General features: G+C 40.1%; 1 protein-coding gene across 3 annotated transcripts; it reads right to left on the bottom strand.

The window, feature by feature from the left end:
- Positions 1-115: 115 nt before the first annotated feature.
- Positions 116-21763, bottom strand: LOC308071136 (riboflavin-binding protein-like). 3 transcript variants are annotated; one of them, XM_080406110.1, is made up of 9 exons: positions 19571-21763; positions 18511-18668; positions 12823-12856; positions 11841-11997; positions 11012-11111; positions 9720-9848; positions 4532-4643; positions 421-474; positions 116-347 (listed from the first exon to the last, which is right to left on the bottom strand). In XM_080406110.1, the coding sequence occupies exons 1-9, from the start codon at positions 19625-19627 to the stop codon at positions 282-284; spliced, it is 867 nt and encodes a 288-aa protein (XP_080262236.1). In that variant the 5' UTR covers positions 19628-21763; the 3' UTR covers positions 116-281. The 3 variants fall into 3 exon arrangements, with proteins under 3 accessions (XP_080262236.1, XP_080262235.1, XP_080262234.1); XM_080406109.1 differs by having other exon boundaries at positions 116-474; positions 19571-19713; positions 21145-21675; XM_080406108.1 differs by having other exon boundaries at positions 116-474; positions 19571-21675.
- Positions 21764-21791: the final 28 nt, after the last annotated feature.

Below are 21791 nucleotides of genomic sequence, written 5' to 3'. Positions count from 1 at the left end.
CAACCCTTAGTTGTTACCTCCAGGCTCCTAGCTGTTCAGTTCAAGTCATAAGATGACACCTGTGCTAACCTGTCTGGGAGCTTTGTGATGCAGATGCAAAAACATCAGAGAAAGATTAATATAACCAGCCATTGATTTATTATGCTCTAGGAAGTAAAGAATAAAGCAGGCTGGCGTGATGCCCTGAGCCCAGCCTCCACGACGATTTCTCTTGTCCTGACATACATCCACCAGCATTTATCTTGTCTGTTTGCCTTCCTTCCCCTTTAGTTTCTCAAACTTCAGGAGTTTCTTTTGGCAGGCATGCTCCTCGCTGCTGCTGACGCTGGAGCTTTCCTCTGAGCTTTCTGAGAGGAGGTACTTGATTGCCATCATGTCCTTCTTGCTCATTTGCAAGCAGAGGCAGGAGGATTTGCTCACCTTAAATGACTCCCCCCACATGTTCTGGCACATGTCAATCCCATTTGCATACATCTGTGTGTCAAATAAGAAATGCATCAATTAAATTTAAAAAGGATTGAGTTAAAATCAGTTTGTGTCAAACTGATAAACATCTATCACTTTTCAAAAATTGCTACTAAATTATAAAAAAGCATTCTGTAGTCATTTACTGTCTTGCTGTGTGCCATGCTTCATCACTTCTGATATATCTTAAAATATATATCCAGACCCACAGCTGGCAAAAGAGATTTGCCTGTTATGAGATCAAGTGATTCCACAAAGTGCAAAGGGATCAGCTGCCAGCCCTTTGTTTACACCCTGGGGCTGACAGCCCAGCTAGCTTTCTGGGGCTGACAGACCAAAGATGTGTGTCAAAGGCTGTACAACTTGCAGCACATCAGGACACTCTGACATGTTTTAGGATCTGAGTAGTGCTGAAAGTGGCAGACAGTGCTTTGAATATGAGAATCTTTATATCTACGGGCCAGAGATAGCCCAGTGGAGTCACAGCTCTGTGGGCTCTCATTGTGCCTGCCTCAGTGTACATCATGACTGGGCAGGACCTCACAGACAAAGAGAAGGGACATAATGTAAAAACTGCTTGAAGAAAGCTTCCAAAGTGCTGTGTCCAGTGATGCAATGGCCTTTCTGGCTCAAGAAATTGTAAACTGCAGGTTCTTGTACTCTTTTCAAGTGAATCTGTCCTGTTCTTGGTACTACACAATTTTGTAAGGCCTGTGTCACAGGACCTGTACAACCACACAACAAAGATACTTCTTGTTTGCCAGACTCACGTTGTGACAACCTTCTGTCCGCCCAGCTTGAGTTTGCCTAAAGGGTATTAGCTTAAGAGTTATCGTGTCCAGCTGAAAAGTAGGCAGGGTATACACTTTATCTTGCCTGCATTACTCCCATGTGTTTGTGGTTGAAGCTCAATCTTTTTTGTTTCTATAAAGGAAGCTTTAGGTACTCCCAGAAACAAAGCTAAGAATGAAGTTGGGGGTAGGAGTGGTGGCAGGAGTAGAAGCCTTGGGAATTAAGGGGTGTTAATGAATGGAACAGTGGGCCAGGCTCCAGGACTGCTGGGCTGTGTTGCTGACTGATTGACCTTGACCAAGTCACCAGTATCTCTCTGAAGGAAGCTGCGTCTTATGTGTAATAGTTGAAGTAGTCCTTGCACATGACACTGACTCTTTAATCGCAGTGTTTCTCTTACTGCTGTAATTTCTGGATGGTATGCTGGTTTGCCGTCACTGTCAGCTCATACAAAGATCTGACACTGTGAAGCATAGAATCATACAATGGTTTTTGTTGGAAGGGACCTTAAAGACCATCCAGTTCCAACCTCCCTGCCATGGGCAGGGACGCCTTCCACTATAGCAGGTTGCTCAAAGCCCTATCCAACCGGAATCTTGGAGGTGGCCTGCATGGTTGGGAGATTTCTGCATGGAAGCTGCTCTGTATACAAAAAAAAAATAATTACGAATTTAAGTCTATCATGTGAACAAGTTCTTCTTATGAGGTGTCTCCCTACATGCAAAACTATGTTGACCTATACTGTGTGGGAGGGCAGACGAGAAGAAATCATCATCATCACTTTTGCCTTAGAAATCTGTCTTTTGTGAATAATAGAGTCCATGCCACATAGCCCCAAAGACTCTGTAGTCTGCAAAATAGCTTTTCAGTTCACACTATCTCTAGCCAGGGCTTGCTCCATGGATGCTGCAGTGGCTGGAGGAGGAGTGTGGAGGTTAGTTAGTTCACTGGGAGCAATGCAGGGCCAAAACTGGAAAGGTTTCTGCTTTCTCCTTGTGTTCTCAGGGCAGGCAGATCTTAGTTGTTTCTTTCCCACTATTCCTGTGCTTTTAAGCAGCATTAGACATTTTCTTCCAGCTCCTATACAGTGCTTGGATTTCTACCTGCTTTTAGCTAATAACTCCAGAAAGTATTAAAAGATGTCATGTGGGTTTTCTTAGGTCTGTAAGAAAGATACATGGCTATGTAATGTAATCCTATTCTTGTGTCCCACAGTTCTGTAACATGTATTCAAGCTCTTCTACTTGCTAAATGGGTAATTTTGTTTTGATCTTCCTCCCAACTCTGCTTAAAAACCAGAGCATAGCCAGAATGCTGCAGCAAATAAACAGGACACACAGTCCATTTACCAAACATGTCCCTAAATTACTGCAAAGGATTCTGATTTTTCAGCTTCTTGGAAAATGTTCCAGTCTGTGTGTTGACACCGCTTGGGGAGCGCTCAGCTGGGAGAACAACGACAAAATGTGCCTCATTTTAGCCAGGCCAGAACTGGCTAGGATCCATTGTGCGTTCTTAATATTCAGCATTTGTTCCAAATAGTCCTTACAACCACTGGCATATGTCAAATATAGGGCTGCTGATTGCTCCTCCGTATGAGCTGAAGGGCACCAAAAGAAAGTTAGTGTCTGCGCACAGTGCTCTGACATTGGAGAATGCTCTGTGCTTCTGGGTAACAGTAACTTTCTTTTCCACGAGTGGAGTCCAAACCAAGCGAGTCAAGTGTTTGTATATCATGTAATTTTCATATGGGAAATGTGTTTTTTGTAAGTCCTCTGAATAAACTTCATCTTTACTTTTACTTACCATGCAAGCCTATTTTTGGTTAAAAACATGGGCAGTTTAGGGTGTGGTTCCATTTAGTTTAGGAATAGCTGTGCCTGGCTTCAAGTGATAAGATGTCTGGATTTGCCGCATGTTTTTCACTGCAGATGGTATATTTTCTTTAAGAAATAAGTACAAGGGAATTCAAGGTTAAAAATTCCTATCTCTGGACCAGAAACAGTTTGAACAGGGACTGGAGATTATTTACAGAGATTATAATTTCATTTTTCATTTCACCTGGAACTACTGATGATTTAGCACATCTGGGAAACTAAACTTTAAGTTTCTGCAGCCCATTTGTTTTTTGGCCACTTTCCTGAGCCTGCTGATTAGTGTCACTGTCACAAGGCAAACAGCAATCCTGCACTAACTGAACTGTGACTTCTACTTGTATCAGTTGCTGAACTGCCTTCTGGAAGTACATGCATGTGAAATGAATTCAAAGCAATAAATCTGGGATCTCTGCAAGCTGTACTACCAGTCCCTAAGCATGACACTGGAATTTTGTTTACTTCTGCAATTTGGACAGTTTTCATGGACTCAGTGAAGATCAACTGTTAAAAATATTTGAATAAGTGTAGCAGTTTTGAGTTGTACTATATTGCCCTGATGCTATGCTGACTTGAGTCACTAGGAAAAATTCTACCTGACTCTTGAAAGGTCTGTAGATCAGGTTCTAGGCAACCTTGCTCCTGTAAGTCTTGTTAGTTCTCATTTTATACACTTTTGCTCATAAAATTAGTTATCTCAACCATTGGAACTGTCTCAGAAAGATGGGATGAGCTCTCAGAAAGCTTGTGAGTGCTGCGCTTTGACTACCAGTTATAAAGAAGAAAGTTAGCTCAGCCTAGCCATTGGCAGACACAATGGAGAACATGCTTGAGAGATAGGTCTACGGAGAACAATAGGGAGACAATTAGAAGAATGTCAGGACTCAGGGATTTGGAGGATGGAGGAGGACTTAAACATAACAAGGTAAAATAAAGGAAAGGGCAAAGATACCTAATAGGCAAGAAAACCTTAAAAATTCCTTAGCGATTTGAGAACTCGCATCCCTATTTAAAAAGACAGAGGCATATAAGACCCCACATTATGTAAGGAGCCTTATAAAATGCATCTCAGTGTCCCTGTAGTATGAACAAAGGTATTTTATCTTTTACCTTCTAAACCCCACTGTGGTTAAAATGTCAGTGCTGCTTGAACTTTTTACTTTTGTTTCATAAGTGGTATAAATAGTGATCAATTAAATGTATATATCCTTAGAGTAAGCAATCTACATAAATACAAATTTTTTAAAAATATATACTTTAAAAGTATGATGTAGGTATGGCTTGAAACTGCTTAAATAAAAATAATTCACCTGTTGCTTGTGTTTTACACCCCTATATTCAGGAAAAAGCAGAGAACTTTCAATGCCATTTTTTCTCTCCAGTTGATCAGGTTTTCTTACCTCACTGTATGGAATACATTTATTCTTACAGCGATTTTCTCCACTTTCATCCCATTCCCAGTCCGTCAGCCAGTTACGAACACATGTGGAATCATCTTTGCAGGCTTCATACCTTCATGGAGATTAGTGTGGAAGACACAGTTATTTCTTTCACTTTTTTTTCAGTGGACTCAGATTCAACTCAAGAAGTCTACGTGGGCTATCTTAGTAACATGGTATGGTTGCACAGTGCAGCTTAGCAACAGATCTTCAAGAACTGTGCACATTATCTTAGCTTGACATGTACATAAACTCTGAGCTGGCCAGGAAGACCTAAATCCCAATGAAAACTAAACAGTTCACCCGCTATGTTTTATACTCACAGATTTAAGTAAAGGGCTTATGTTCTGAGGAGCCACACTCATTCATGCAGTGTCTTCTGCTTGGTTATGTTTGCTGATGTTACTGCGTGGAGGGAGTTTCATGAATGCCCATGTTCAATATTGTGACACAACACAGGTGTGCTGTGAACTGTCACTTGAGGGAGATGTGGGGAAAGTTTGTATTTATGGATTAATATGGAAAAAGAAGAATATTTTCTGGGCAGGGAGTTGCTCTGTATACTGAAATAAGGAAAATCCACGAACAAAATCATGTAAACTAATAGGCTGCCAGCCTCAGGACGACATTATCAAAAGAAGTTAAACTTGAAGTGAAGGAGGAAAGAGAAGAGTTTTGCAGGGTATAAGTCTAAAATTTTAAGTTTTAAGTTAATTTTAACTTGTAAGCAGTAATGTAAAAAAAGCCTATACATGGCCTGGAATAAGTATGGTATGCAACTGGCTGGTCCATGTGATGAGAGATCTCATGACTTAACATTACCCTACATTATTTCCTTCCTTCCACTTATTTTTATATTCTACTTTTTGGCTCTTACCTTTCTGCAAATCAGTTGACTTCTACTTAAATTTAATCTCAATGGCTTTGGGTGGACTATTCACACCTGTAACTGAGAGTGCCAAAACCATGAGGCACAGCTTTTAAAAAGGTAGCCATAATTCAGTAGGGTATTTATAATTAATACCTTTGGATATATTTTCTGCTTGTCATTTTTGATCTTCAGAGTTATGTTTCCAAAATTATTTTGATATCATGAGGGTTGCAGACTTACAGTTTTAAATGAAATATGAGGTTGTCATGTGGTTACAGAACTACACGAACTAGTGTAGTACATTGCAGTATGTTTGCTGTGCAGAAAGGTAAGAACATGCACATCTCAAAGCCTTCACACAGGTTTTCTGGGCTATTTGGAAAGAGAAAGAGCAGTAATGGAGGGTAACCAGGGCCTGAACCAAACAGGTCTAGGGCAGGAGACTTGTATGCCCAAATGCGTTCATCCGTGAATCTGCTGTCAGGGGTAGGGCTCTGCTGGAAATACGGGCTGCAATTTGAAAATTAATATAATGTGACACTAATAGGCAGATCCTACCAGTTTGTGCCATGAATGGATTTGGGACTAGGAACTAAAAGAATAATTGGTTTGTTGTTTGTTAGCTGCTGTGTGTACCCTGACTGAGAAATCCACACAGAGCTAACTCCCCAGTGACAGCTGTTTCTCTAATGCTGGTCTCTTTGCCTGCCTGAAGTCATGCCAGTTAGGACAATCAATACAAACTTTTTGTTAATCACCATCTACGAACCCTCCACATGCCAGCACCACATTCAACAATTAGCCCTTGATTCTTCAAGCCGTGTTGGCATGTCCTTTATTTTATGCATGCACTTAAATTCACTGCTTTCTAGCAAAGTCGATCAGTATCTTCTGTGAGCTGCCTAATACTAGCACCCTCACTTAAAGCAATTGTGCCCTTCCCACAGTCGCCTTTTTTTGCTTTCCTTTTTTATTTGGCTGCTTTCAGCCTGATGGGTTCCCAGACCAGGGTTGCTTCATGGTATCTCAGACGGTGCTACTAGCACATGAGTAGGGACGTGGTAAGGTAAAGAACGAGCAGCCCTTGGGGCTGAGGAGAGGGCAGAACTGCTTCTGTTGAAATTAGTGTCACCTTCAGATATACTTTTCAGATTATGAATATTTCAGACTTCTACTGAACTGGAGCATTCATGCTATGGATCTGGTTTCCTCAGGAAATTGAATTAAATATATTTATTAAAGTGTTTATGTTTTTATTCAGTATTATCTACTGAATTATTAGATGAAATGTTTCCTAATTATGATTATTGCCTGACTTTGTGGTTTGTTATATAACCAGGTAGCAAGGCATAACTCTATTGCTACAAGTTTTTCTTTATCCCAGTGGAAGTAATTATGAAGCTAAGTTTATGAAAAATCGTGACTTATGAAAAGTCTGATTTCTGCTGTCCAGAAACCAGTAAGTGGTTTCTTCAAACATTAATTAAAACCTGTGAGAAACATAAACATAAATACTTAAAAGATCCTCCCTGAATGTATTAGCTCCCTATGCACAATGGGCAGGATATTTTTATTTTAAAGCTTCCCTTCCCCCCTTTTTTATAATTAGCTGTTTCTCTTTTAAAGGGTACAGGGCCCTTTCCCAGGTGGATCAGAAAATGGCTTGTACATCAGGCTCTTTCAAAAGCAATAGTTTTAAGACTAGTGGGGGCAAGGAATCCTAAGACTAAAGAAAGAAAAGGAAGGCCCCAAGCTAGTTAGATGAATTTCTTTTAAATGAAGTCACTGCTCATTCTGAATCCTCTGCACATTTCTGGCCACAAAGACATACAGTATGCAGCAGGCACACTCACGGCATGTAGAGAAAGTAGGTCACATCACTAGCAGTACTACAGCACGCTAACGGGAAACCGGTGAATAGAACATGAAAAAATGTTATTTTAAATCACCAGAAATAGTGGGAATTTTGTCCAGGCTCTTTTCTAGCCTCAGGCCTTAAGCAGTGTGAGGGAATGCATTTCACATTGGCATTAGGCAGGCACACAGGCTAGCATGCATGGTAATGGGTCATCATTACATTTTTGATTCAGGCCAGTCACCTATGACGCCAACAGGGGCAATAGATCATTCATTGTTCAGTATTTGTTTAGAGTAGAGCCTACTCTCTGCCAGGAGAGTCTATATGGGAAAAGTGTCGGTTTTTCCTATGCAGCAGCTCTCAATCACACCGCTTCATACTTTCCAATGACAAAAGTTAAAAATGCTGTTTATCTGGAGGTTCTGGCAGCACCCAGGTGACACCGAGTGTTTTGCTATGTAATATTGACCTCCCATATACACTTTGGTGTAGATCTTGTAGATACTAAGGCTGGCTTAAACCAGTTCATAGATGCAAACTAAACTTACAGGGTGTATTTTCTTTAATCTTTACACTTTCACTGGATATAGCAGTTGAGTGATGACTTTGTGCGCTACTTATTTTGGGACACTTTTGGTTTAGATCTTGGTATTCTATGGCTTTGCCCGTTAGATCTATTCTGAAGCTTAGTGGCAACTTCAATGCTTTACTATCCAAATGCTTTCAAATTTTGGTAATAATTGCTTCTGAGCTTTGAGATTCTGAGCACTGAGGTAAATTCAAGGTGTCAGTCTTTATGTTCAAGGAGGTCAATAATCTGGACTCAGTTTAGATTACCAAAAATTTAGGAAGGAAGACAAATCTGTTCATGAGGCACATGGAGTTTCCTAAAACACAAATAAAATTTCTCACTAGAGGAAACTGTAGGGAAGCTAAGAAATACATCAGCCCTTCTCACTATCTTCCATTACAAATCCAATCTGTGCTTTTTGTTTCCTTCCCTGGCACAAAGAAATGGAGACATATTTAAAGACAAATCCTACCAAAATACTTCACTGCATACATGACTTTGCCCTTGGAGAGTAGGCGAAAGTGAAAATGGATCCATGTGTCAACAATATTCAAGTTGCATAACCACTAGAGAAAGCACCGGACAGAGCAGTGCAAGACAACCTGACCATGCCCTACTGTGTGTTCTGTATTTTTTGTGCTTCCAAGAAAAGCCCTTTATAACATTTTTAGAAGTATTTAAGGTTTTCTGTGATTTTCAGAGCAACCTAAGAGATTCAGACATTCACAGTTCATTACTTTCTAGGGATGCTAGCTGTTACTACAGTGTGAACACAGCCTGTGCTGTTTTTACTATGCTCCTTGCCAATTTAAGCATATAGACTAGTTACTGTAGTTACCAGGCACAACATTAATATGGAACCGACTGAGATTTGTATGTCACATGATGACATTATTTAAGATCCTACATCTCAAAACAGGGAGGGAGGGAGGAAGGAAGGGAGAGATATATGCTGGATATGGACCACTGAAAAAACTTCAGTTATCCCACCTGGGTATAATACGCCTACCCCAAGACTAAGAACAAATGGATGCTGGGTTTTCCCCCTGCACGTCTTGTACTCAAAAAATAATGTGATTCCCTGATGCTATATTTGGGGAAACAAAATTAAATGCTATTATGCTCGCTCATTGCTATTAATATTTTTAGCATTACTTGGCTGCAGATTTCTCTGAGATTCAGGCTTTTACAAGTGATTTTAGAAAGAAGGATGATGGAAGGGAGGAGAAAAGGCCAAGGGTGAATAATTAAGGAATTAAGCTAATTTTTTATATGCATGAATTGAAAACATACAGGAAAGGGCTGCTTGCATGATTTTGTACTGCATTTTATACATATAAAATACTTGATCATGATATGATACATTTATTTAGATGTAAAATGCTAACTGTATAAATGCTAACTCACAGGCATGGACTTTCCAAAGGCTGGGCAGGCCCTCACTGCTGTTAGTGCCTGTAAAGGTGGTGAGAGCTCCTCTGTTGTGTCAGGCAGTTCTGATGCCACTGCACTGCATCCTCACGGAGAGCAGGGGCAGTGCTGTCCCTGAGTCACTAAACTCTCTTCAGTGACTCAGGGACAGCACTCAGAGTTTAGTGACTCCATCTTGCATTCAGCCTGTGTCATTATTATTTTGGGGGTAGTAGCTTAGCAGAGGAAAAAGCAGAGATGGCAAACAAGAAATGAAAAGGAAGAACAAGAGAAAAGGCATAAAGGGGTGCAACACCATCAAATCTTAGTGCTTCTTGATTGGGAGATCTGTGCTTCATCCAACCATGCTCCTTGACACCCTAGTAACACAGGCATATTAAAGCTAAATAAAAATACATCGATAAAAAGCTGAACATACCAGTCATCACAAAAGCTTTGACACAGTGGAACAGACTGAATAGCAGCAGCGTAGTTGGGATGGATCCAGCGAGCAGCATGTGGAGAACACCGGTAAAAGCACTCAATTTTCTTTGTGAAATCTTCACAGCTGTGGTGGGTGAGAAAAGCCACAAATAAGCCTGCTTCATAGCGTCAAGGCTATAGCCTCAGTTTTCTAGACCTGCTTTGATGTGGATGCAATACTACAGATTAAGAAAAAAACATAGAGAAGCATCCTTTCGTCCTGTAGTGTCTAGGTTCCAAACTCATTCCTTTGGCATTGTGTACAGACTCTGACTGTGCAATTACCATAGCCAGCTAAAGACTGCACAAATGTTTCCATGCATATTTCAGCCCTATTTATGTAAGCTTTCCGTAAACTTCTGAAGCCTTGAGTTTTCCTGGCAAGAATGTTTCCAGGCAATAATAAAATGTAGTTTAAAACTATAGTACAAACTTCTTCTATGTTGTAGCCTGATGGTTTCACTGATCTTCAGATTTTCCCACAGCCCAGCTGAAGTTACTTAAAAACAGCATACTGATGCTGCTCTTCTGGGAGTGGCAGGCAATAGCTGTTACTTTTGCACATCTGTTTTTGCTTAATTGTTTTGTACTTTCATTCTTTTATTTCTATAACTTGCCATGTTTCACAGCTCTAACAGGGTACTAAAAATCTTAATTATGAAGACATTCTTCATGGTTACAAAACCCACAGGACTACAAGAATTTTTATTCTAAATATTCATGAGTTTTTGGACTCAATTTTTATTCTAAATATTCATGAATTTTTGGACTCATGTGCATTTTGTTTGCAAGACTTAATAATCCAGTTGATCTGTTTTCTAAACAAAGGATGAAGCCTTGTCTGTATTGACTAGGGGTCACACTCACGGGTATGTGATGGTTGCTTTGGAGAGCTACAGAGGTGCAGTGTGGTTGATACCTACTGGTTTTATGACTGCTTTGCATTGCTAGTTCTGGTTCTATACTGAAAGTAAACTTAAAAAATCATAAGCTTTTCCTGATAAAATCGTGGCATAAATCTTTCTGCACAAATAGTATATACTTAGGGATTCATAGGGTTTTGTGAGAGCAGTCGTGGGTTTGGTCAGGTGTAGAGAAAAGATGGTGGAACTAGGCTGGGTGGCATAATCTCTAAGGCAACCCAGGGACTGTCCATCAGCAGCTCCAAGGGCAGTGACCATTAGTTGTGTGGCTGCTACAGCATAGCTCCATTGAATCGGGAAACAGACAACATCAAAGCTGACTTACGATTTACTGAGCTGCCCACATCTGTTCCAGTAGCTGTTGTTTACTTTAATTACTGGGGAATGAGCCAATTGCTCTGTGAAGTCTGCATAGCAACAGGAAGCTGTTAGGAAGGAAACAAGGATCTTGCAATAAGGATATTTTTAATACTATCTCAAAATGATAAGATTAATACTGACTCAAAATGTAAGATGAATCTGTTCTGATCCATAACATGATAAAATTTCTTAGTACTAACTAAAAGATGTACACAAGCTCTATCTTTTTCTTTTTGGAAGTAGTAATGTAAATGCTAAGTGAGGTGGACTGGTGTCAACAGTGCCTTGTCAAGGTGTGCCCAGAGAGCCCCAAGAATTTTACTAGTGTTCTGCCAGATGTTATGTCCTGAGGGATACTTTGAAAGCTACCAAACATAAAAAGGGAATTGAAGAAATATAATAAATACTATACTTTGCTTGCTATAGAATTTTGATTTCAACCTTCCCCCTTTGGTGTCCACTACAATTAATTAATTTTTATACTTAATTACATAAACCAAATTAATCTTTGCTGTAAACTTTTTTAGCAGATGGAGCTGCAAGAAAAGTAAACTGCACTAGAATTTTTTAAGAAAACATATGAAGTCAATGAGTTTTGCAGCTGACTATGTTAAGAACTAGAATCTTACTCTTGGTTCGCATGCAGCAAAACGCCAGTGAAGGAAGCTTTTCAAATGCAATATGTACCTATATATCTTATATAATTTTGAGAAATTAAGGGAACTGCCAAAACAATTAGTGCATACAAAGCTGTACTTCTAGACTATATTTGGCAAAAATTAAACCACTCTTACATTTAGCATACAGAGTGCATTCATGCATATTTGGCTCAGGACTTGGCTTTGGTTTGTGGGTGTCCCCTTCCAGGCATCCGTATTTTTGGCAGGTAGATGATGTTATGACAGCAAAGAGAGTGACAGCAAACCTCAGCATTGTTGTTCGTTTTTTTTTTTCCTGTATGGAGAGAAGTCTTTATTTATATCCTTTATTTCTAGGAGAAGTCATAATACTAAAAGGAAGGACTGCTTTCAAAAAGCTACATATATAACCACATAAAATATGCTCAGCAAAGATGCACACATAAATATTAAGACACACGCTCTCCCTTTCTCTTTGTTTATATCTGAACACTTATACTTCTGCTATGTATTTTTGAGGTTTGGTGGCAAGTGATAAAAGCTATCAATATTCCAGGCTATTTGTGAAAACATATTATAATTTTCAGTATTTAAGAAAATTACTTTAAATTTCTTACACCAGCCTGAGCTTATCTTTGAACACTTCCAAGAGACGTTTCTCTGCTTCACTAGAAAAGATTAATTAGTTCTAAAACTTGCAGAGTTGTTTTGCACACTGGGAAATTACACATTTAATGCAACTGCAAGTGAGCTAGTAGCGGTCAGCACCTAAGCTGGATAAGTTACACTGATAACTTGCCTTTGTTGAGGCTATGCTAATTTATACTTAAGAATCTGACCCATTATGTTCTGCCTCTTTTGTAGTTTGGTCAAAAATGCAAGATAAAAACTTTTTGTCTGTGCAACTAAAATTTCTCTAAAACACAGACTATGCATTAGCAAGCTGTATAGATAAATCTAGAACCTGTTACATAGATTAAGGCATGATTCTTTATAGTTGAATATTCCTGTTATCTTTTTGGAATAATTCTGCCTGAATAAGGACTGCAGCTTCTCTATGTACCCAGACTTTTCAGATACAAAGGAAACAACATGTTACAGAAGAAGAAAACTCTCCAAACTCTCAGTAGTTTTCTCACCTCTTTTGCTGTCCTTCTGGGTGATACTTCTCCCTGGAACAGGAACACAGTAAATTGCTTTTCTCATTTTCCACTTTATATACATACCACCTGGCATCAGTGCTCCAGAATTTGTTTGCCCTGGAAGAGTTCCTTGACCCTTTGGAATGCTAACATAGATTTATCTCAAAAGCAGAAGCAATGACCAGCACATAATGCCCTTTTATTGCTTGCAAATGTTGACATGATAAAGAGGAAAGCACAAACATAGGTTAGAATTAGAAAAACAACAGCTCTCCTATCTACCAAATACAACTACACCCCCACACACCTGATTTTTAAATGATTCTTTGTATTATTAATTATTACATTCATTTCTACAACAGTTTCACAGGGCTTTTATCACAGATTGGGACTTCACTGAATTACAGACATTCCCAGGTCTTTGCTCTTTCTTCACAAGATCCCTTTAAAGCCTGCTGCTGTTCACTCTGGTTGCTCTACCTGCCTCATATGTACTCTCCAACCAATGTCACAAGCACTACAAGAAACTGTTGCTTGTACCATTGATAACTGGTTTCCTGGATTTCACTGGAAGATCTGCTTTCTGCAAAGAGGATTCTGCATCTGAACATAAACCATCACATAAGGTAAATATGGTGATCACAAATAGTTACGTTTGCTTTCATAGATGAAACCTTGTTGAATACTGTAAAGAGCAGCACCACTTAGTACCTTGCAATTATTTAGATGCATAAGGGAAGTCGCATCTGTTGGTTTTGTGTTTAAAACAGAACACTGTTTTGTCAGATAATGCTCTGGCACCATTATTTACAGACCTTTTTTGCTTGAAAAACAAACATTGGCACATTGGAAGAGTGGTATGAATCTCGTTGAGCAAACTCATTGAGCATGAAAATAAAACAATCTCTATAAGCTGTAAGAACTGATTCCTACCCTAGCTCTAGTAAATGCCTCAAGGCAAAAGCCTTGCTGGCCTAAAAAGAGCCGTTTCCAGATCAGTGGAAACTGAGTGATTTTTATGTTCCAGAATGAATTTAATTAAGACAAGTTTAAAGAATTTATTTAATTAAGGCAAGCTTAAAGAATGAATTAAGGCAAGCTTAACAAGGCATAAAGTAACTATAGGAGAAAGTAAAGTAAATCTAATGGCTTATTACCCATGTCTTCACCTCATGTGGCTTGATCTAGCGTTGGCTGAAAATCAGAGCTCCTTGCTGATTTGTAATGTAAAGGGTTCGTGCATACTGCTCGACACCCTAGATCTGTGTAGTCATACAAAATTAAGTCCCCTATATAATACGAACACTCACTTTCAACATTGTGATGAGTGGATGGGCTAGCCAGCTTGGTAAAAAGCACAGAAATGGTACATGCTCTGTGCCTTACTGCTCAGTTTGCATAAAATATATGCACGCTTGTAAAGGTGTAAGCATGCCAGGAGCTTTCTTGTAATGCCTCTGTTCGCTGAATTGACATACAAATTGTATTAAGCTATAGGAAACTGGGATCTCTTTCAGGCTTTGAGTATGAGCCAAATGGGACCACTTGCTGGGAGATTAGGCAGAGTTTCTAACAGCAGGAAGGAAAATTGTCATATGTTTGCGATTTCTCAGACTTGGCTTTGGTTAGCAAGACATGTAAGCAGGCTCAGGCTAAGGAGCTTTTAGAGATCACAGCTATACATCTTCATCACCTAAGAAGTGAATAGTGATTATTTTTTCTTAAAGTATTCTCTGGCTAAGTTATTTTGTGTGTTGTCTTATACTGAGAAATTCATTAAAGGAAGTTTCTCACCTGTTCCCATACTTGAACGTGTCATTTCTCTTTATTTGTAAAAATTGAACTTATTTTCAAGTACTTGGTGATGTTGTTGTACTTTTAAGACTTCTACCACTATTTAATTTTTAATTTTAATATCAGAGCCCTGTAACTTCTATTCATCTGCTCACAAACTAGAGTTAAAGAGTGCCTGATGTTAAGAGAGAGTTAAAGCATGTGTGATGTTAAGATACCGCTACACTCAGCAATTCAGGCACCACAACATTAAATTATTATTATCATCATCTGTTGATCTAATTGATACCGGCCTATGATGCTAGTAATAGTATGCATCTATTCCAAACCCACAAGCACTGCTATACTAGGTCTCAAGAGCCACCTACCTGAGCAACTTCCTTCTGGCAAGAGCTATTAGCAGAAAATTAGGGAAGAAAATGTTTAAAAAATAAAGCTAGTTTCTAACTTCCCAGCTTCTAGCAATCAGTTTAGTAACTATGTCAGCTGAGATCTCCTAACTCAACATAGCAATTCCTTTTTTGTGAGTCAGATCTCTTTGATGACTGCAGTAAGCTTTTACGGTTTTATATTCTTGGTAACTCTGCAAAAGCCGGCGTGGTTAAAGGAAAAATTGTTTGTACTTCCAACCAGTGACGATTGCCAGATTCATTTCCCTTCTTGGCATACTGAAAGTGTAACAACGGTGTGACTGGAGGGAGATTGAGTTTCAGGAGTATTTGGCCTGTTATAGCTTTATTATAGATGGCAATGTGTGCTAATGAAATTAATCTTTTTTCCTCGTATCTCAGCATAAGCCTGCATGCTCAGAAGTTGGAAGTGTTTTTCTCATTAACTGTAACAAGAAATGTAAGTAGGAGCACAGGTTGTTATCTAATTTAATGTCATTCCTGAAGCTCCTTTGCAGAACTGCGTTTAAAGTTGCAACAAGGGCACGTTATTTGATGATCAGTTAAGTATATATTCTTGACTTTCATTATGTTAGACTTCAGAACCAAGAGTTTGTATTCACAAGTCTTTCTGCCTAATGTATCATGTCACAAGTCAGGCTGAATGCCAAAGGAGACTCTCCAGATGGACTCAGTCTGGCACTCCTGACTCTGGGGAAAAAAAGCTGAGGTCAAATCTTAACGCTACTGAATGTAAGGTGTGATTTGTTTCTGTTCAGTTTGGCGGGGCTGGGATTTTTCCTTTTATTTTGTCTGTGTAAGGAATACATCATGGCACGAAGTAAGGCTTACTTGCTTTATTTGAATACACAAATGTTGCTGAGCTAGTTCTCCAACAGGGCACAGGAATGACAAAAGCACCAGTAATTTTACATAACCAAGAGAGTGAGTCAGTGGTGGTGGGGAAGCAGATATTTTAATGAATAGTAGGTTTTAAAAGCAATCACAACCCAAACAACAAAATTATCATTGTAAAAATGTTATTTTAAGGCCCATGTTAGGTTTTTCAAAATTAAAGGGGACAAAAACCTACTTATTTTATCTTATTACTGAGTTGAAAGCACCTCTTGAAAGCATAACTGAATTATCTTCCTTTGCCCTAGTCTTTCATTTGCCTTTCAGATTCTGCTAGTCTGTTACTGTGAGGTTCCTTGAACCACTAACAATTATTGTTATTTTTTCTACAAAGAATGGGTTTTGGTTTGGATAGCTACTATGTGGTGTGATGTGGGCTCTTGCAAGTGACAAAGAAAATCTGGGTCTAGTTTGACCTACCTTCTAGAAATCTGATCACAGTTGATTAATTCTGATTTAGATATTAATATTTGACTGAATTTTCTACACTCACTTATGAATGATGAAGTTCTTGGGGGAGTGTGAATACTATTTCTTTTTTTTACACTTTTATTAAGGGTATTTATTATTTGTATAGATGTAATGCCTAGATGTCCCTGCATAAAGCTGTGATGTAGTGTTTTAAAGTACTTGGTGCCAATACTGGGTTATGGATGGCCGTGTCTCACAGTGCCCTTCTCTGCCATGATCCTGTGCTGCCCCATTCCCTCCACTGTGCTGGTACAGCCCAGATGGGGTTGTGCACCCAAACAGATGGGCGAACTGATCCAGCAAAAAGAAATCCAGCACTTCCCCCTGCCTCCAGTGTTTCTAACCAAATAAACTTCCTTGTTCAGTTGCTAGCACGGTTGTAGAAGAGCTGTGTTGCTGTGAGGAGAAGGGTGGTATATCACATTGAGTGAGACAAGTAGGGGAGGGCAGGAGTGGCAGTACTTTTAAGTCAAAACTGCCAACTTCTAAGCCCCATTGTGTTAGCATTCTGGTTTTTTTCTTTAAATTGTTGAACACCTTGTAATAAAAATTGAGAGCTGACAGATCTATAAAGAAAACAAATAATGCAAGCACAAGGTAACAGTGAGATCATACTGGTCAGCATGTTAAAAGGCAGTGACCGTAAACCACCAGATTAATCATTGCTGAGCTTTTCCTGTTAGTTTCACAGCAGGGATGAATTTTAAGGAGGACACAGTTGAGGTCCGTGTAGTGTCTCTGCAGACACCTCTGACGAATGACTCCCGTACATGTCATATTCAATCTAGACAGCTGTCCTGTGATGAATCTGTGGTTAGAAAATTGACCACAACACTAATGGAAAACATATTTTTTCCCGATACCTGTCTTAACATTGTCACCTCTCTTTCAGCATCCCTCAAATGGCTCCCCTCTCTGTTGTATCGATCAAAACCTGCTTTTACTTCCAACTCCCTTCTCAGTTTATCTATGCCCTTTCTGTCTGTTCTCTGTTAACACAGACACGTTAAGTCTCCTGAAGTGTCCCAGTGCCAGCCTCTACTGTGCACCTGCTGGATTTCCATGGCTTGCTTTTTTGTATTTGTTGTCTCATATTTGGGAGGCGTTTCCATAAGTAACAGTAGAACTATGTGTAATCCTCCTCCCGGCCTTTCTAAAACTCATCTTTGTTTGGGTGCCCAAAGAGAGGATGACAACAGTTAGGCCAGCATCTCTGTGTTCTGCATGTGCTTCCCTTTCTGGACCTTTCAGAAATACACACAAATATACATATTTATATGCATATGTAATTTGTACCCTGTTAACACCTGGGGGTAACAGCTCAACTGTGGCAACTGCTGTACAATCAAGTCCAAGCTGACAGTGAAAGCTGCGTATTCCCTGGCCTCCTTCTGTCTCCTTAAAGCTATAATGTGTTTGATGAGCTTTTGTGGCCAAGAACTGCTGTTAACTTAGCTATTGCGCTAAGCTCTCCCTAAACCTCACAACCATACTTTTAACTCCTGTTATATATGTGCATATTTACATCCTCTACATCCTCATCAGATGCAAATATGGTTTCTAGAACAAGGTTACAAGCAGTGCAAAGCTGTCACTGACATGCTGTGTCACTGCAGGCAAGGATATGTGGGTTTTTTTCATGGCATATAAGGAAGGAAAATAACTATTGGAAAGCAAATTATACCCAGTTTGGACTGGACTTTTGTTGTATCTAGATCTAGTAATTGCCATCCTGGACCAAGCTGTCACTTGGTTTACTTCTTCATTCTGCCTCTAAGACTGACTAATAGTAGTAGTTTTCAGTGAAGATGCACTGGAGTAATATACTATATAATATACTTCCATGGAATAACCTGCCTGTAAGAGATTTATTCCTAATCCTTCTTAACTCAATGATCAGCTTCTGCCTTGAAACATCAGTGTTTATATCCTTCCTGTAAAAAGTCCTTATGTAACTACCAGTATTCTTATTAATTACACAAATGTCTAATGCAGAACTTCTCAAATAGCAGACCTCACTAGATTCAGGTCATAAGTACATTTTACCTAGATTGTGCCAAGGTCCCAGACTTACTAACTTTCCTACATTATTTTGGAAAATCCTGTATTTCTTACCATTTTCCTGGAGCACTGGGGAGGGTGGTGGTGGTGGTGAGCTGTACCCCGTGGCTGCAGTTCTCAGCTGTGCAGGCAGCATACATTGATTGCTTGGCTAGCTTGGCAGAGCCAGGATTGGTGTCTTGCTTTTTGCTGAACAAAAATGATGCATCATTCTATAAAGAGTAATTGATTAGTCTTAGTCAAAGCTTTTCTTAGCAAATATCACTCTTCCTGCAGTTCATGTAACTTTTTTACCCTTATTTTTCATTTTGCTCATAACTGGTATCCTTTAGTCATATTGCACTGGGGTTTTTTCTGTGTGAATCTTCACAAAAGAACGCTGTCACAAATGTGAAGCTAGGGAAATAGCTAGGAGTCATGGTGATGACGTGCAGCCTGTATAATTACTTGTCATTACTGGCATTTGATGCAGGTACTAGTACAACATCCCCAAGTACTGTGCCGTCTTCCGGGCTGACTGCATATTGCCAATTGCCAAACATTAGTATTCCAGCATAAAGACCAAAACTTCTCTGTGAATACCATTAGAATTGGGTCACTAACAGAAGGTGCGTGACACTTTAACATGCAGAACAACTAAAGCCATTTCCTCTGTCTCATACAGAGCAGAAATACCGAGAGTGAAGATTATGTGCATAGCGTGAGCAGAATGATGAATGAGAAGCCTTAGTGATATACTTGTTTGATGGCATTAGTGATGCAGTTCTGCCTTGGAAACAGTGAAAATAGGTGATCAGCTGGGTTTTGTACCGCACTGGTTTTGCCAAATGTTTGAATTTCATAGGAATTCAGATGATTACTTAAAAATTTCATTTTATAGAGGAAATTCTCTTGCTTAGCAGCATCCTAATAACATTACTATTTAGCATTTTCTATTCTGTTTGGAATAAAGAGGTTTTAACCTCACTGCTTCAAGCTGTATATCTCTAGTCCAGATCCAGGAATTATTGCTGTAGCTGTGTGCTCAGCAGTCATAAAAGTGCTGCAGATGGATTTATGTAATTTCAGAAAATGTTATGGAATAAGCTGGACTAGACTCTTCATTCTGCCTTACCAAGGTCCCTTTAAACCAGCTAGAGAAGAATAGAAGGGAACTCATCCTGGATGGCATCGTTCCAGCTACCTTCTGAATCAGAAGGGCATGCTGAGACCTTTATATTGAGAAGATGGAAGGTGGAAGCCAGGGAAAGGAAGTATCTGAAACCGCAAAGACAAACAGAATTAAACTGAGTATTAGCTGAATATCAGCCACTGAGCTACACAGGCTCTCTGTGGTCCCCTGCTTTTGCTCTGTGTTAGTCAGTCTGGATAATAAAAGAATCAGCCCCTTTATAAGCCTTTATTAATTACTCTTGTATCTTTTTTGGATGTGACAGAATATTTCTGGAGACAAACACCACGAGCATAGGCATGGCATTGCACCACGCTCTGCCTCATACCCCTTTTCCCTGCCAAGCCTGTCATGATTTGTTCACTTTTATTTAAAACTGAAAAAAAAAGAAGTTCAGAAAACTAGCTTATATGGAAAAGAAAAATCAGGTCACTCAAATTGGTCTGCAGATTCAGGTCATATTCAGTGACGAGTTTAAATGGAAAAATATGGGATAATCAGTAAAATGAGGAGTATTTTTCCTATTCCTTCAACATGAAACCTCCCAGTTCTTTTGTTTCAAAAATATTGGAAAGGCATCCCAAGTCCAAAATACAAACCAAGGATTAAACAGAGAAGGAAATAATCCAGAAGCAACCAAATACAACCTTTCCACAAGTCAAACGTCCTATTAACCGTCAAAACAGCTTTTTGATTTGGAGTGATCAAAAAGATTTTAAAACTGTTTTGAGTAAAGTACTGAACCAGAAGCAATTATTTGCAATTCTATCTAAAGCTAACAAATGAAGATTTGTTTTCAATGTGTTTCAAAGGCAGGTAGCGTTATTCAAATTCCCATTGTGACTTTTCTTCCCGTATTCATGAATTCTTTTCTGGCACACGCAGCGAACAGGTGTGAGCCAGCACGAGGTGGCCCACAGGCCATAACCAGCAAGTAACTAATTGGTATCTATGTTGCAACAAAGCAGAGATTCAGCCAAATTATGACGAGGCACTGTGCCATCCTAATAGAATCACATCATCATGGATGCCAAAATTCCATAAATTTGCATTATTTACATTTAGTTAGGGTAGGATTCCCAGCTGGGAAATTCCACATGGTTGTCCATCTCTATCATATACAATTACAATGGAAAAAGATTTCTGTGACTAATCCAGTATCCTGAAATAGTTTTCAGCAAGAATTTAAGTATTTTAAGTACTTGAAAATGCTCCTACTCATCCTCTTCAATAAATATGCTGAAAGTATGTTTTTGTTGTCTGCATTTGTACATGATGAATTAAAAAAATATATAAAATCAGATTTCCTGTTGAAGACGTGTAAGCCTTTCCAGCTAGGTAAAAAGGGAAAAGGAATTGTTTTTTCTGCAACAGTAGCAAGGTTCCCAACTACGTAACAGCAGGGAAACAAAGACAACTTTGAAGCTGCTTTTGTGAAGAACGAATGCAGAAACTGGTAACTTATACCCTCAGGAAATAATTTGCAAAGACAAAAATGCCGAGAGGTTGTGAATTACTGAGATGAAACCAAGATGATGATATATGCTCTGATTGCTCCTTGAGGTAATGAATCTCTGTAGGTTTGTCTTTTCCACCAAGACGGCGAGCTACATCTTAATCTGTGCCATGAAGCAGCGGGCCGAGGCGCTCGATGGCCCTGCTGGTAAATGCTTCCCCGCTGCGTGGCTGGCGGGTGTTCCACAGGGGGCCGGGGGCTGCCTGGAGAGCTGGGGCATGGCTCCTCTCCTGCCGCCTCTCGCCCAGGAGCTGGCGGGCCTGGCAGGCCTCTTGGGGCTCCCCGGGTGCTACCGCCTGCTGGAAAGGGTCCCACTCCCCGTAGGTTTTCAGGGGCTGTTTGTTGCCGGTTGCTGCCGCACCCCTGAGCTGATGGCGGGCCGTGGCAGCGGGGACGGAAGCTGTGCCCTCGGCCGCGGGAGGCACTGCTGCACCGCGCGCCTCGGCGCCTCCTCCCGCCACCGCGGCGAGGCGGCCCTGTTTCTGCCGCCCGGCCTGGGAGCGGGGCCGCTGCAGCCCGGCAGCCCCACCGGGGGCCGCGTTCCGCCACGGTTTGTCGCCCCGGCGGTGCGGCCGCCGCCGCTGTCCCAGGGTGCCTCGCGCCCTTTCCCGCCTCACACCTCCCGCCCGCCCCTCGTGACAAGCCTCA

The sequence above is a fragment of the Falco punctatus genome (genome assembly GCF_963210335.1).
Source record: "Falco punctatus genome assembly, chromosome: 11".
Lineage (NCBI taxonomy): Eukaryota > Metazoa > Chordata > Aves > Falconiformes > Falconidae > Falco > Falco punctatus.
Note: the sequence above shows the minus strand (reverse complement) of the source record. Positions and strands in the feature narration are given on the sequence as shown.

Bases quoted from the DNA above. Each gene is read 5' to 3' on its own strand.
- LOC308071136 (XM_080406108.1), bottom strand. From the start codon at position 19,627: ATGCCATCCAGGATGAGTTCCCTTCTATTCTTCTCTAGCTGGTTTAAA. The intron at 11,998-12,822 runs TGAGAAAACTAC...TCCATACAGGAA, and splicing joins CAGAAGGACAGCAAAAGAGG to AAAAAAAAACGAACAACAAT. The intron at 4,644-9,719 runs GTATGTTCAGCT...ATCTCCATGAAG, and splicing joins CAAAGCTTTTGTGATGACTG to GTATGAAGCCTGCAAAGATG.